Genomic DNA, 14,121 nt, shown 5'->3' on the forward strand with positions numbered 1-14,121 from the left:
AGCCTCTGTTATTTCAATGGCCGCAAACAGCCATGATGAAACCTTAATGTGCTTCTTGCAAACATTTCTCATATAAACCGGTTAAATATCTAACCATCTGTCTGCTTATCAGAGCTGTCTGCTCTCCAGTCGCACCGCAGTGTTGGGTTAAGACTCGAGCAGATTGAAGACATATAACCAATGCGAAGGTCAGATTTCATCAACCTCCTCTGTGCGACTGTAACCGAGCACATCTGAAGCCTGTGCAGATTCTGCTGCAGTTTATAAAGCCAGGGTGGTGTAGCTGAACGATTTGGTCTAGCCGTTGGTTATGCATTTGTTTTTGTGTTAATTTCTCTCTCTCTGGAAACTCAGTAAGAGTGAATGGCGATGGTGGGAGTTGAAATTATGAGCCTGGGACCCTTTTACTAATTGAGCACATAATCGGTGCGTTCGTGTCATTCAGAGCTCAGCTGAAGAACAGGAGACCCTGTGGTCTTGCTCAGGCCCCACTGCAGAGGCTCAATTTTTTTTTTTTTTTTTTTTTTTTTTATTTGTTTGTAACCAGTGGCTCAAGGGAAGTGATTTCTTCCCTGCTGTGTCCGGTCTTCGCACTCGCACTAGCCCTGCAAAGGTGTACATTGTCTTCCTTTTTCTCATTCATTACTGCAAACTGTTTAATCTCTCCCAATCTTGAGCTTTTTACCTTACAAACAATGGAAAGAGACCCCGAGACCTGGCCCAATGTTTTCCTTCCTCTCTGCTGCCTTCCAGACTGGCCAGGCACTGACCTTGGTGGCCGCTTTGCTTTTCAGACGTGGCCACTTCCCCCGGTGATGTATTATCACAGAGTTTCTAGTGACAATCTGGGATCATTCAGGCCACTTTGGTACCATGACTCTCACACTGCTGTTGTGGAGGAACGTGGTCCTGATTGTCTCTCACACCGGGCCGGCGGGTTCGAGTCACTTGATTGGAGTATATGAGCGTCCTGCTGTCTTTCGTGAATTGTTTCCTTTCATTGTTGTGTTAAGGATGGTGTCGCCTGTACCCAAGAGTCGCCCGGTTATTTTGCACAACCCATGTTGAAAAAGTGATGCCCTCCTTGTTTTATTTATGCATTGATTTTAGATATAAACTTGCCTTCCTGCCCAGTTTCACACACAACATCGTTAGCATCCGATTGACCAGGCGATAACCTCATTCTGTGTTCTCTATAAAATCCGGCAAACCCTTGTAGTTTTATTATTATTGGTGGTAATATTAGTTTGTGATAACAGACACATTACACAGCCAACCTGTCTGAGGGAATGAAATAAAAGGTTAAGGAATTGACATCGTTCTTCTGTGATGCGTTTCACATTTGCCTTCAAAGACGCTTGACTCGTTACAGGGAAATATAATTGAATGTCTTGTCATTCAGCCAATGGCAGCAGCTGCGGCGCCCGATATCTTGCAGATCAACAGAGTAATTTATTTTGGTTGAAGGGAATGTGGTTTGAGTAATCAGTATGAAACCCGAACGCTTATTATCTCTGACTGATGACGGGAAGCTCTTCGACAGCCTGCAGAACCTCTACAGCACGGCAGCGCTGAAAACCACAGGTCCCATTTTCACCCCTCCTCAGCTGTCCTCTTTTCCAAGCCCCCCCCCCCCAGCTATTTTGGATTGCTGTCATGTTTTCAGAGCCAATAAAGTGTTATTAATTTACCTGAAATGGATAACACACAGTGTGGGTACATAGCACAAACTTTCGGCAGAATTATAATCTCCTTGTGCTGCATTGAATGCTTCCCTGCTGTATTCGCAGACTGGAGACGATGTTCTAAGACATTATGTTATGTTGGTGATTTGAAATTCAACAGCATTGGAGGTGATTCCCAGAGCCCAGGCAGCTACGACCTCCTGGTAAAATACAGCCACTGGAATAAAACTACCGGCAGTGACAGCTAGGTTTAGAGCATGAGAAAGTGTCCAATCTAGAGGAGCCCATTCGCCCCATCGTGCTCGTTTGGTGTCCATTAATAACTAAGTGATCAAGGATCCTATCCAGTCTGTTTTTGAATGTTCCCAAATTGTCTCTTCAGCCACATCGCTGGGGAGTTTGTTCAGATTGTGACGCCTCTCTGTGTGAAGAAGTGTCTCCTGTTTTCTATCTTGAATGCCTTGAAGCCCAATTTCCATTTGTGTCCCCGGGTGCGTGTGTCCCTGCTGATCTGGAAAAGCTCCTCTGGTTTGATGGAACGTGGATTATTATGGTTATTGTCATCATTAGTAGTAGTACAAGCAACATTATTTTGAAAGGCATCAACACATTATTAGTTTAAATTCTGCAACACTGCGATCAGGACAAAGGTTCTGTTCTGTTCTGTAGCCACAGAGACGTGAGCAGTGCAGTACATTACAAGCTTTATTGTCTCCAGTGCATTCTCTGTGTCTGAACACATCAGACCTGTGAGCTCAGCAGCATGTTTAGTGAGGGGTGCATGTGTTTTGGCCCATTGTGGATCATTACCCCTGTGAAGTCTCTTTCTGGATGATTAGAGCGAGTCTGACAAAGAATGGTCTCAGTTCTCCATCCCTTTGACATGTGAGTCAGACCACTTAGACTGTTTTCAAAGTGGACAGCCTTCCAGATCTCCAAGAGAAGCTGCAGTCCAAAGCAGTCTCTTGGTGCAATTATGGTACTGGGAAAAGTGGGTGAATGGTTTTTTTGCAAAAAACTCTTATCCAATTCGAGGGATACCACTACAGTCAGGAACCATGAAACATGGGACCACCACTAGAATATCCCCTTTATAGGCTCCCATTTAAACAATCACCTCCTTCAGCTTTAAGAAAACAACCACACAGATCCTTCCTCTTGAAACCGTGTGGTCAGCGTTTTTTAAAGTTTACAGCGACTCCTTGCTGTTGACCACAGGCTAAATATAACTGGAGTATTGATGATGATTGTCCTTTAGAGCTACGCAAAGTGGAGGAAAGTATCGGTGCGAGGGCGAATGAGGCAGGCTGTCTCTCTCCTGTGAGGAAACACCCTTACACACACAGCTGATAACATGACACTGTTAAAACACTTGGCTTCGGGGAATTGCAGCGATCGTTTTATTGCCAAGACTTCCAGCTTCCAGGGACTAATGTTTGCTTTCTGATGCAATTGACTCGCTGGCACTAGACTCATAATCACAGCCTGTCTGGAGCTGGGCCAGCAGCGCGCCATCTCCTCTAGCATCTCCGACAGCTTGGTCATCTGTGGTCATCCAGATGTGACCGGCTTGCAGAGAAAGGTCAGGACGGTGAGGATCCTCTTATGCAGCTCCTTACCCCCCATGAGCAGTCGTTCCCAAAGACATCTGCATCTGAGCGTTGATGAACTTACTCCCAATGACTTGAAGAGACAGAGGAACTGGCATTTTCTAGATGTCCACTTCAGATGTCCACCACTGCCTCCAGGACCCTCTGGGGTGTATGAGGAGAAAAAACGAACAAAAAGAAAACCTTATGTTTATATTTCACCATCACAAAGTCATCAGTCAACTCCACCAGGCAAAGCACTGGCCTCCCAGATATTGACCCAGAGCAAATCCACAATTCCCTCGGCTCTCTGGCTGATCTGTAATATACCGTGACAGAGACGTGCCTTTTGTTCAGTCTGCCCCCCCATCACTCTAGAAATGGAAACAATAGTTATTTTATCTCCGACTGAGTCCTGTCAGCTCGGCTCTCCCTCAGAAGTAATAATGGCCTACCTTTAATACCTGGAGGTGTGCGGTTATCGGGCAGAAGTGAGTGGAAATGTCATCGCTCGATGTGTGCACAGGGACGGAAAGAGCCCTGTACGTGAGAAAGAATATAGATTTATTTACTTACTGGCATGCAGCGCTTGCAAAAGGGTTGGGTAAGAAACTTGAAATGTCTGTCTTCTATACAGAATAGTATCCGCTTTGGTTGTGTTGAGCTCAACTAGATTTATGTTGGGGCCTCCTCCTTAAGGCCAACTTAATTGACTAAATTATGTTGTGTTTCATTTGTTTACTGTTTATTTCCTGCTTTTTCTCTCCTATCAAAACAACAAATATGATGTACAATTTCTTTGTCTTTTTCTGTGGCAAAGCCTCGATTTGTGTATCTTTTCCTCCATCCCTCACGACTAATTTTAGATGACTTACATGAGACCACTTCCAGTTTAATAGCTGGCATAATTATTTAGGATATGCCACCCCTGAGAGCTCGTTAAGCTTGTCAGACAATTACGCTTATTTAAAAATAATAATATCGGAAGGCTGGTGAAGTCTTATTATGGATTTATAATCCTTGTAGCTGCAAGCAGTCGAGAAACACAATCTTGAGAGGAGAGAGAAGTATTCTTCTTCCAGACACGTCTCCCACTGTGTTAGTTGGTATATCTCACACACACACACACACGCGCGCACACACACAGCAGGTATAGTGAGTGTGTGGAGGGTCATCTCTCATCAGATTGCCGTGTGGGAGATCGGGGGGGAAGTATCCAGGACCTGCTTTAATTGAAATTCCTTCCTTCCTCTTTTGCAGGAATGTCCTAGTGGTGTGGTCAATGAAGAAAACTTTAAAGAGATTTACTCGCAGTTCTTTCCTCAGGGAGGTATGTGTTGCTGCTGATGCTTCTTTCCTTTATGGTTCCTTTTCCTCATTTTTATTCATGGGCCACCGAAAAGTGTAGCAGCATGTACCTAGTTAAGTCTAAGCCTCATTCTGTGTCTGGTTGCTTCAGCCATCGGTGTCATGTCCTGTCTTTGATGTAGAAATGGACCATGGGATGTCAAGAGTTTCAGATCTCCTCGTATCTCACAAACAGTCACTCTTCACACCACACAGAATATGTTCCCGCACGTAAACATGGACCCACGCGCCCAGGAGAGACCGTGTAGAATTAACCCTGTGACTTCACGCTCTTCATACGCTATTAAGGGACTTGGAAATTCCAGTCGTCTCAGACCAAGTCCCAGAAACCACTTTTTCCAATAGTGTCTCTCCACTGTGTCCCCCTAGGAATTTTTTCCACTTCTGTTCTTCCTGAAACGTGTCCTCAAATCCTTCTGTAGCAGAACCCGGTGAATCATTGTGCGTCATGTTCCGGTACGAGCCCCGGACACGGGCGATTTGTCTGTGTCATCCGTGTGACGCATCTTAATAAAGCCGTCGCACCACGATGAGCCCACCTCCCTGCGTTGGCTTCTTTTTAATAACTCGGCAAACTGTTTTAATAAAAAAAGGCGAGTGAAGAAGTGCAGACTGTTTTTAGTGTCAGGTTTATTAGCAGTGTTGTTCCTCTCTCACATTCAGGTCAGGGGTGTTTTATTGTCATGTTGGTCAATAAACTACATGATGTTTAGACGTGCGTAGAATTCTCAATTGAATTAATGTATTTTCCATTTTATGGGGTAAAATATTTGATCAAAATCTATTTTTTTCTCATTTATTTATATAATCACGTTGAATTATTTGTGTTTTATGATTTTCTGTGGCATAGCTAGTTCTCACAGATGTTAAGACTGTTAGACCTCCTAATGGCATTAATGAGTGGTGTGTTTCGTTGTGTTTAATGGAGAGAGATGTCAGTCGTGAATAAATCTAAACAAACCGTGTCTTTGCTGTTTCAGATGCAACAACATATGCACACTTTCTCTTCAACGCGTTCGACACCGATCACAACGGCTCAGTGAGTTTCCAGGTAAGCCAGGTTCAATCGCAGCCCTTCCTTACTGCTTCAGTCGCTCACTTTTCCCCCGACGTTTCTGGTCCGGTTCGTTCATCCATCCCGGCGCAACCAGAGTTTATGAGGACGCTGTTAAAACTCTCACTGGTGGCGCTGGGAGGAAAACGCTGCTGTTAATCCTCTCCTCACATCTCCAGTATCTGTTCTGTTCACTCCCAGACACCATTAGGTTTTTACTCCACAAAAAGCTTTGCACCGGGAGAAGATTAATGTCTTGATCTTTTGATAGCGATTCTGTGTTCGCTAACTCGAATGGGGCTGGGCTTCAGAAGCATGATCAGATAACAGAGATGAACAGTAAACTGTGTTCAATTGTAATTTCCTCTCTCTCTCTCCCCTGCACTGACAGAAACTGTTTCTTTACTGTTTGTTTATATCGAAAAAAAAAAGTTAAATACTATAACTGCAATTCTCCTTCTCCTTCTTCCCGAAGCTACCCTGCTTTACAGTATATTTGTATATTTAAAGTATATCTGTTGGAAATGCCAGAGTCTGAAACAGGATTTGTTGTGTTTCTCTAGGATTTATTACCATTTTCTTTTGTTTCATACAAGCTTGCATTCTATTGTCCTTCATGTATCCAATATTAGTCCTGTAGTGTTTGTAAAAAAATAAATAAAAGGTTTTATGATATGGACCCATCACATCTTCGGCTGTATCACATCTTTCAGAGAGATTTTTAAATAAACACTTCACAGGAAAAGAGATAAAAGAACCATCCTTTTGAACGCTCTGCTGAAATCCGTCGAGGAACAAGAAGTGAAACGCGCGGGAACGAACGCAGCGAGGAGATCTGTGCTGCTGCACCTTCAAAGGTTTTTATTTTTTGAAAATCTAATGGAAACCTAATTTCGAATTAACAATTGATAAGCGGGCAACAGGAACGCTACGGAATCTCATTTACGGTCAATAATTGCTTGTAAAACCGACTCCGGTGTAAATTATTCATACGAGAACAAACCAGTGAGGTTTTAAGGATCGTTTGTATGGAAATGTGTAGGTCACAAGAAGATGCGTTACAGAGTCGGGCTCTTATTTAAACACCGGGCGCACGCCTGACAGGGGCTCCACCCGGCCGGGGAGAGCTTTCCACTGCTGGAGGCGTAACTCAAAATAAATACCGTTATTGCTTTGTGCAGCACGACACAACACAGCCTGTTCTGTGGAGAGCAGTTTTTTCCATTTCTCAAGAGCAATAGATGTTTTTATAAGAGAGACGTGTTTGGATCCGTGCAGAACGTGTTGGGTTCAATGACATCACTTCTCTGGGTCTGCAGGAGTTTGCCAACCTGGCACCGTGTTGCTCCGTGAAGTGAAGGAAACCGTAATCAATCAGTGACGTCAGTTCTGTCTCCCGGTGGATGTTGTGTCTGGTTTACAAATGCAGACGAGTGAAGAGTAGCACACAGCAGTGAGCGGCTGACCATTCCCTTTCAAGGTTTTTGGTTTGGTGTTTTGAGGTGAAGAACCTGAACTTTCCCTCCAAACCCATAAGCTTAGACCAAATGGAAACATTAACGACCCAGTAAATCGCAAATCACAGACCTACACCTGTCACAGTTTAATTTATTGTCGGAAGCCACTCTCTATAAATGCAAACGGGATCTGTGATTCACAGTCAATTTGCCAACTTTGGTCAGTGTTTAGATTTGGTCTCGGCCTGAAATAGACACAGTATTGCTGTGAGCTGAGATATCCTCTGTGTCCGACACTGGCAAAGGGCAAGAGGCTTGAAAACTGTGTGCACTGTTGGATGTTCAGTTATATGGTAGAGTGAGAACATTTAATACTCATTGTACCAGTCAGAAAGAATATAATAGTTGCACTTTAATCCCAGTTTAGCGAATTCCCTTCATTTATTGAAGCCTTATGACTAAAACGAATGATCAAATCTCCAGTTTTAAATAATCAAATTTGTAAATTACTCAATTTTATTAAATAAATACCTTAACTGCTTTTTGTTTTTGACATAATACTTTGAACACATGCAGGAAGTGTGATGGTTTGTTGTTGGGCTGGGTTTTAATCCGAGCTGCCGGCGTACGTACACACATCTTCAGGACGCAGTGTGTTAGGTTGGATAGTGTTGTGAAACTTGGAAAGTTCTCACATGAGACACCTGAAGCGAGACAGTAACATGGTTTGGAGACGATCCAGTTTACAACGTGCCTCAGTATGTCGGGATTGAAGGTGTGCTCACAGTAATCCATCTCCTGTGGGAAAACGCTATTTTCCCACTATTTTCCCACTATTACTAAGAAGCCGAATTACTAACTATGCCGATGTTATAAACTGTCAATAAATGTCATTACCTAAGGCTATAGCCAACCAGTTTGCCTTCATTCATTCAGTCACATGTTCCTGTGTAACTCGCCTCTGTCCTGTGCTGTGAAGCTGCCTGTGACTGGTGTCTCTCCCCCTCTTTGCAGGACTTTGTCATGGGCCTGTCCATCCTGCTCCGGGGGTCGGTGCACGAGAAGCTCAACTGGGCCTTCAACTTGTATGACATCAACAAAGATGGATACATCACCAAGGAGGTGGGCAAACCCTGCCGCCACCGAGAAACTGATCCTTCAATGGCAGGGCTATTCTCTCTCTCTCTCTCTCATCACCATGGGGCACAGTTGGGGTGAGGGGAAGTCTGGGAGGTGGGGTGAGGGTCAGGGTTTGGTTACCTACACCCAGATGTACCCTAAAGATGTCTCCCAAAGGTGTCCCAAGCCAGACCCTCTGTCCCAGCACGTTCTGCTGTAACGGGTGCTCTCTCCTGGCCCCGTGTGTCTTATTCCTTAAGAGAGTGTCCAATCGAGAGGAGGCCATTCGCCCCATCGTGCTCGTTTGGTGTCCATTAATAACTAAGTGATCAAGGATCCTATCCAGTCTGTTTGTGAATGTTCCCAAATTGTCTCTTCAGCCACATCGCTGGGGAGTTTGTTCAGATTGTGACGCCTCTCTGTGTGAAGAAGTGTCTCCTGTTTTCTGTCTTGAATGCCTTAGTGCCCCGTGTTAGATTCTACCTGCTCAGGAATAAGACGTCAATAAGGGATGAAGTCATATAGGAGTGCCGTTGATTCACGTGGCCATATTGAGATTCTGAACCAGCCCTCCTAGCAGCCGTATCAGCGAAGATCCTTTCATCTGAGCCTCAGAAAGTGTGCAGCCCCTGAGGCCCATCCTAAAGGAGAGGCTTATTCGCAGGAACGTCGTCTTCAACATGATTAATTCTCACCTGTTTAATTTCCTGCGATGAGGGGGACATTCCCCGTGGAGCTGCTCATTCGCTCTCGTTCTCCTCCTCGAGTCTGAGCGCTTTCAAGAGTGATTCCCACCGCAGACCCATGAGTCGGCTGCAATTTTATCATCTGAGGAGAAGCTGGAGGCTTTTAAGTGTAGTGCTAATGAAGTCAACGGCTTTCTAAAGATGACCGTAAAATCTGCTTCTATGAAACCCTTTAAAGATGCAAAACTTTTTTTTAGTCTCTGCTTTTTATGTTCCCGCCTTCTTGATATCTTTCATAACCCGTGTGTCTAGTATAATGGGTGAAAGAAATTGACGAGTTACTGATCGAAAGCCTGATCGAATAAACGTTAACCCGTTGCATCTCTGGCAGGAGATGCTCGACATTATGAAGGCTATTTACGACATGATGGGCAAATGCACGTACCCGGTCCTCCGAGAGGAGACACCACGGCAGCACGTGGAGATATTCTTCCAGGTAAGACAGAATGAAACTCTGCTTCATCATATCTAATTTGGGTTCGTTTTATATATATCTATATATCTATAGATATATAGATATATATACACTGATCAGCCATAACATTATGACCACTGACCGGTGAAGTGAGTAACACTGATAATCTCGTTATCATGGCACCTGTCAGTGGGTGGGATATATTAGGCAGCAAGTGAACATTTTGTCCTCAAAGTTGATGTGTTAGAAGCAGGAAAAATGGGCAGCGTAAGGATCTGAGCGACTTTGACAAGGGCCAGATTGTGATGGCTAGACGACTGGGTCAGAGCATCTCCAAAACTGCAGCTCTTGTGGGGTGTTCCCGGTCTGCAGTGGTCAGTACCTATCAAAAGTGGTCCAAGGAAGGAAAAGCGGTGAACTGGCGACAGGGTCATGGGCGGCCAAGACTCACTGATGCACGTGGGGAGCGAAGGCTGGCCCGTGTGGTCCGATCCAACAGACGAGCTACTGTAGCTCAAATTGCTGAAAAAGTGAATGCTGGTTCTGATAGAAAGGTGTCAGAACACACAGGGCATCGCAGTTTGTTGCGTATGGGGCTGCGCAGCCGCAGACCAGTCAGGGTGCCCATGCTGACCCCTGTCCACTGCCGAAAGCGCCTACAATGGGCACGTGAGCATCAGAACTGGACCACGGAGCAATGGAAGAAGGTGGCCTGGTCTGATGAATCACGAGTTCAAGGTGTTGACTTGGCCTCCAAATTCCCCAGATCTCAATCCAATCGAGCATCTGTGGGATGTGCTGGACAAACAAGTCCGATCCATGGAGGCCCCACCTCGCAACTTACAGGACTTAAAGGATCTGCTGCTAACATCTTGGTGCCAGATACCACAGCACACCTTCAGAGGTCTAGTGGAGTCCATGCCTCGATGGGTCAGGGCTGTTTTGGGACCTACACAATATTAGGCAGGTGGTCATAATGTTATGGCTGATCGGTGTACAGTGAGGGAAAAAAGTATTTGATCCCCTGCTGATTTTGTACGTTTGCCCACTGACAAAGAAATTATCAGTCTATAATTTTAATGGTAGGTGTATTTTAACAGTGAGAGACAGAATAACAACAAAAAAATCCAGAAAAACGCATTTCAAAAAAGTTATGAATTGATTTGCATGTTAATGAGGGAAATAAGTATTTGATCCCCTATCAATCAGCAAGATTTCTGACTCCCAGGTGTCTTTTATACAGGTAACGAACTGAGATTAGGAGCACTCTCTTAAAGGGACTCTCCTAATCTCAGCGCGTTACCTGTATAAAAGACACCTGTCCACAGAAGCAATCAATCAATCAGATTCCAAACTCTCCACCATGGCCAAGACCAACGAGCTGACCAAGGATGTCAGGGACAAGATTGTAGACCTACACAAGGCTGGAATGGGCTACAAGACCATCGCCAAGCAGCTTGTGAGAAGGTGACAACAGTTGGTGCGATTATTCGCAAATGGAAGAAACACAAAATAACTGTCAGTCTCCCTCGGTCTGGGGCTCCATGCAAGATCTCACCTCGTGGAGTTTCAATGATCATGAGAACGGTGAGGAATCAGCCCAGAACTACACGGGAGGATCTTGTTAATGATCTCAAGGCAGCTGGGACCATAGTCGCCAAGAAAACAATTGGTAACGCACTACGCCGTGAAGGACTGAAATCCTGCAGCGCCCGCAAGGTCCCCCTGCTCAAGAAAGCACATGTACAGGCCCGTCTGAAGTTTACCAATGAACATCTGAATGATTCAGAGGAGAACTGGGTGAAAGTGTTGTGGTCAGATGAGACCAAAATTGAGCTCTTTTGGCATCAACTCAACTCGCCGTGTTTGGAGGAGGAGGAATGACCCCAAGAACACCATCCCCACCGTCAAACACGGAGGTGGAAACATTATGCATTGGGGGTGTTTTTCTGCTAAGGGGACAGGACAACTGTGCCGCATCAAAGGGTACATGGCCCCGTCCATCGTCCGTCAAATCTTGGGTGAGAACCTCCTTCCCTCAGCCAGGGCATTGAAAATGGGTCGTGGATGGGTATTCCAGCATGACAATGACCCAAAACACACAGCCAAGACAACAAAGGAGTGGCTCAAGAAGAAGCACATTAAGGTCCTGGAGTGGCCTAGCCAGTCTCCAGACCTTAATCCCATAGAAAATCTGTGGAGGGAGCTGAAGGTTCGAGTTGCCAAACGTCAGCCTCGAAACCTTAATGACTTGGAGAGGATCTGCAAAGAGGAGTGGGACAAAATCCCTCCTGAGATGTGTGCAAACCTGGTGGCCAACTACAAGAAACGTCTGACCTCTGTGATTGCCAACAAGGGTTTTGCCACCAAGTACTAAGTCGAAGGGGTCAAATACTTATTTCCCTCATTAACATGCAAATCAATTCATAACTTTTCTGAAATGCGTTTTTCTGGATTTTTTTGTTGGTAGGTGTATTTTAACAGTGAGAGACAGAATAACATTAAAATGATAGACTGATCATTTCTTTGTCAGTGGGCAAACGTACAAAATCAGCAGGGGATCAAATACTTTTTTCCCCCACTGTATATATATTGTTATTGTGAATTATCTCTGCGTCCTTTTAAAAACAGTCTAATGTTTAAGTATTATTGTCATTGTTTTACAGTGTTTCTAATGGCACTTTTCCTTCCACTAGAAAATGGACAAAAATAAAGATGGCGTCGTCACCATCGATGAGTTCATTGACTGCTGTCAAAAGGTAAGTGCCGGCACCCCCCCCCACCTCTCCCGAGACCAGTAACCGCTCCCAGATCACATGAGGAGGTTGTATTTTACCCCTAAACAGACCTGGGCATCTTTCATGCCTATATGCTCATGACTAGCACAATTGCAACACTGTACCTCTCACTGTCGGGGGTGAAGCGCAGGGGTGCATGTTGACTCAGCGGAGCATTCCTGCTCGTGCAACGATGGGATTTTCTATCTTCACTTGGACAACTGTGAGACTTCAGCGCAGGCAGGTGACTAGAGTTTTATACATGAGGATATGCAAATGCCCCATATGTTGCAAGATCCCCAGGAGAGTCACAGGCGGTCTGAATGTATTCATCACTTCGGCGAGAATGAAAAATACATTCTAGTACGCACCAGTGAACGTGTGTGTATACATTTATAATATATGTTGCACTGCAAAGCACGGACTGTTTCTCCTAGTTGTTTTCACAAAGAAGTTTATCTCCCACGATGATCGCTCAGAAGTTTCTGCTGTGACACAATGATGCTCTCAGTCACGGAGGACGGTATGAAATATGAGCAGGGTCAGTGCCCCCCCGGGGATCAATAATTATCCAGTCTTATAAGCGATTTCCTCAAGCCACCGCCATCGGCTTTCCATTCATCACACGTTTATCTCTCAGCGGTGGCAGAATGAAACCCAAACTACCCCTAACACATACTCATGAAAATGACCCAATCAGAATCAGCCCTGAGTGTCGAGGCAGAACCACCAGGGGAAGAAATATCGAACTGGGTCGACCGTCATCCACAACATGCAATGTCCTGGTCATCTTCAAGTAAAGATGGCTTTTCCTAGATTAACTGTGTTGTGACAATCAATCAATAAAGGGGGTATTAATATATATATAACACACAATGTTTTAAGAATATATTTGTTCAAACTACAGATCTTGAAACACAGATGATATTCCTTTTGCTTTATATAGAAATATTTAATGAAGTATGAACAATAATAATATGAATTAGCTATGATGTGTCCCTTGTGGTTACATGGAATAAATAATGGTGTATCAAATTAATTGCACATCATTAAATTGTCTTTGCTTCTTAATCGTTAATTGTATCAATAATTTGTCTCTAGGGATACAATGTTGCCGATGCAGGCTGTGCAAATCGGTGCGTTTTACCCAAGCTAGTGAAGCTACCAGACTGCGGACAACGTGTTGCCGTCCCGGTCTGTGGGCGATGGATCCCAGGCGTGGGTCGGGCTCTTCTGCTCATCCCTGCTGCTGCTGACATGTCTTTCTCCCCCCCCACAGGATGAAAACATCATGAGATCGATGCAGCTGTTTGAAAACGTCATCTAGCACCCGAGGCGCCAGGAGTCCCGGCACAGAGGCGTCCCAGGACTCGTCTGCAGTCTCTTCGCAGGACTGACACTTCATACGTACTTCAAAAGAGCAGCAATATGCTGCGAAATATATATCTCTATATATATTATGCAAATAAGCTTCTTCAGCTGTAAGCTTTCATTTGTCCTTTAATTTATTTATTCTTCTTCGTGCAGTGATGCATCGGCCCTTAATCCCAACTTTGACCCTTTTTTAGGATTTATTTATGTCTGTATTTATTTATTTAAAAGAATTATATACGATGACCTAGAAAGATATGTGCATAAATAAAGTCTGGCATAAAGTGGATGTGAGGACGGCATCGTCAGTGATTTGGGTCTCGATTTGATCAGCCGCAGCTCTGTGAGAGACCAGCTGCTCGTCTCCAGTGTTTTGGGCTTTGTGTCCCACACTTGTCCGTGTCTCGGCATTGACCCCCGAAACTGGAGCTTCGTACGACTCGAGGGAGATCTTCCATTTGATAAACAACTCCAACTGTGAAAACAAAAGCAGTGGCAGTGGATTCGTCATCGCCCAAAGCACCAGGCTCTCTCAAAATG

At 44.7% G+C, this 14,121-nt stretch overlaps 1 protein-coding gene across 3 annotated transcripts in view; it reads left to right on the forward strand.

The window, feature by feature from the left end:
• The window catches only part of LOC136766817 (Kv channel-interacting protein 4), a 237,829-nt gene extending 223,959 nt beyond the window's left edge, over positions 1-13,870 (forward strand). For all 3 annotated transcript variants that reach the window (XM_066720641.1, XM_066720639.1, XM_066720640.1), the window contains 6 exons: positions 4,535-4,604; positions 5,623-5,693; positions 8,168-8,275; positions 9,350-9,454; positions 12,130-12,192; positions 13,490-13,870. In XM_066720641.1, the coding sequence (XP_066576738.1) occupies positions 4,535-4,604; positions 5,623-5,693; positions 8,168-8,275; positions 9,350-9,454; positions 12,130-12,192; positions 13,490-13,537 (465 nt within the window). In that variant the 3' untranslated portion in view covers positions 13,538-13,870. The remainder of the gene's footprint in view (positions 1-4,534; positions 4,605-5,622; positions 5,694-8,167; positions 8,276-9,349; positions 9,455-12,129; positions 12,193-13,489) is intronic.
• The last annotated feature ends 251 nt before the right edge of the window (positions 13,871-14,121 follow it).

Source organism: Amia ocellicauda, chromosome 13 (assembly GCF_036373705.1).
Source record: "Amia ocellicauda isolate fAmiCal2 chromosome 13, fAmiCal2.hap1, whole genome shotgun sequence".
NCBI classification, from domain to species: Eukaryota; Metazoa; Chordata; class Actinopteri; order Amiiformes; family Amiidae; genus Amia; species Amia ocellicauda.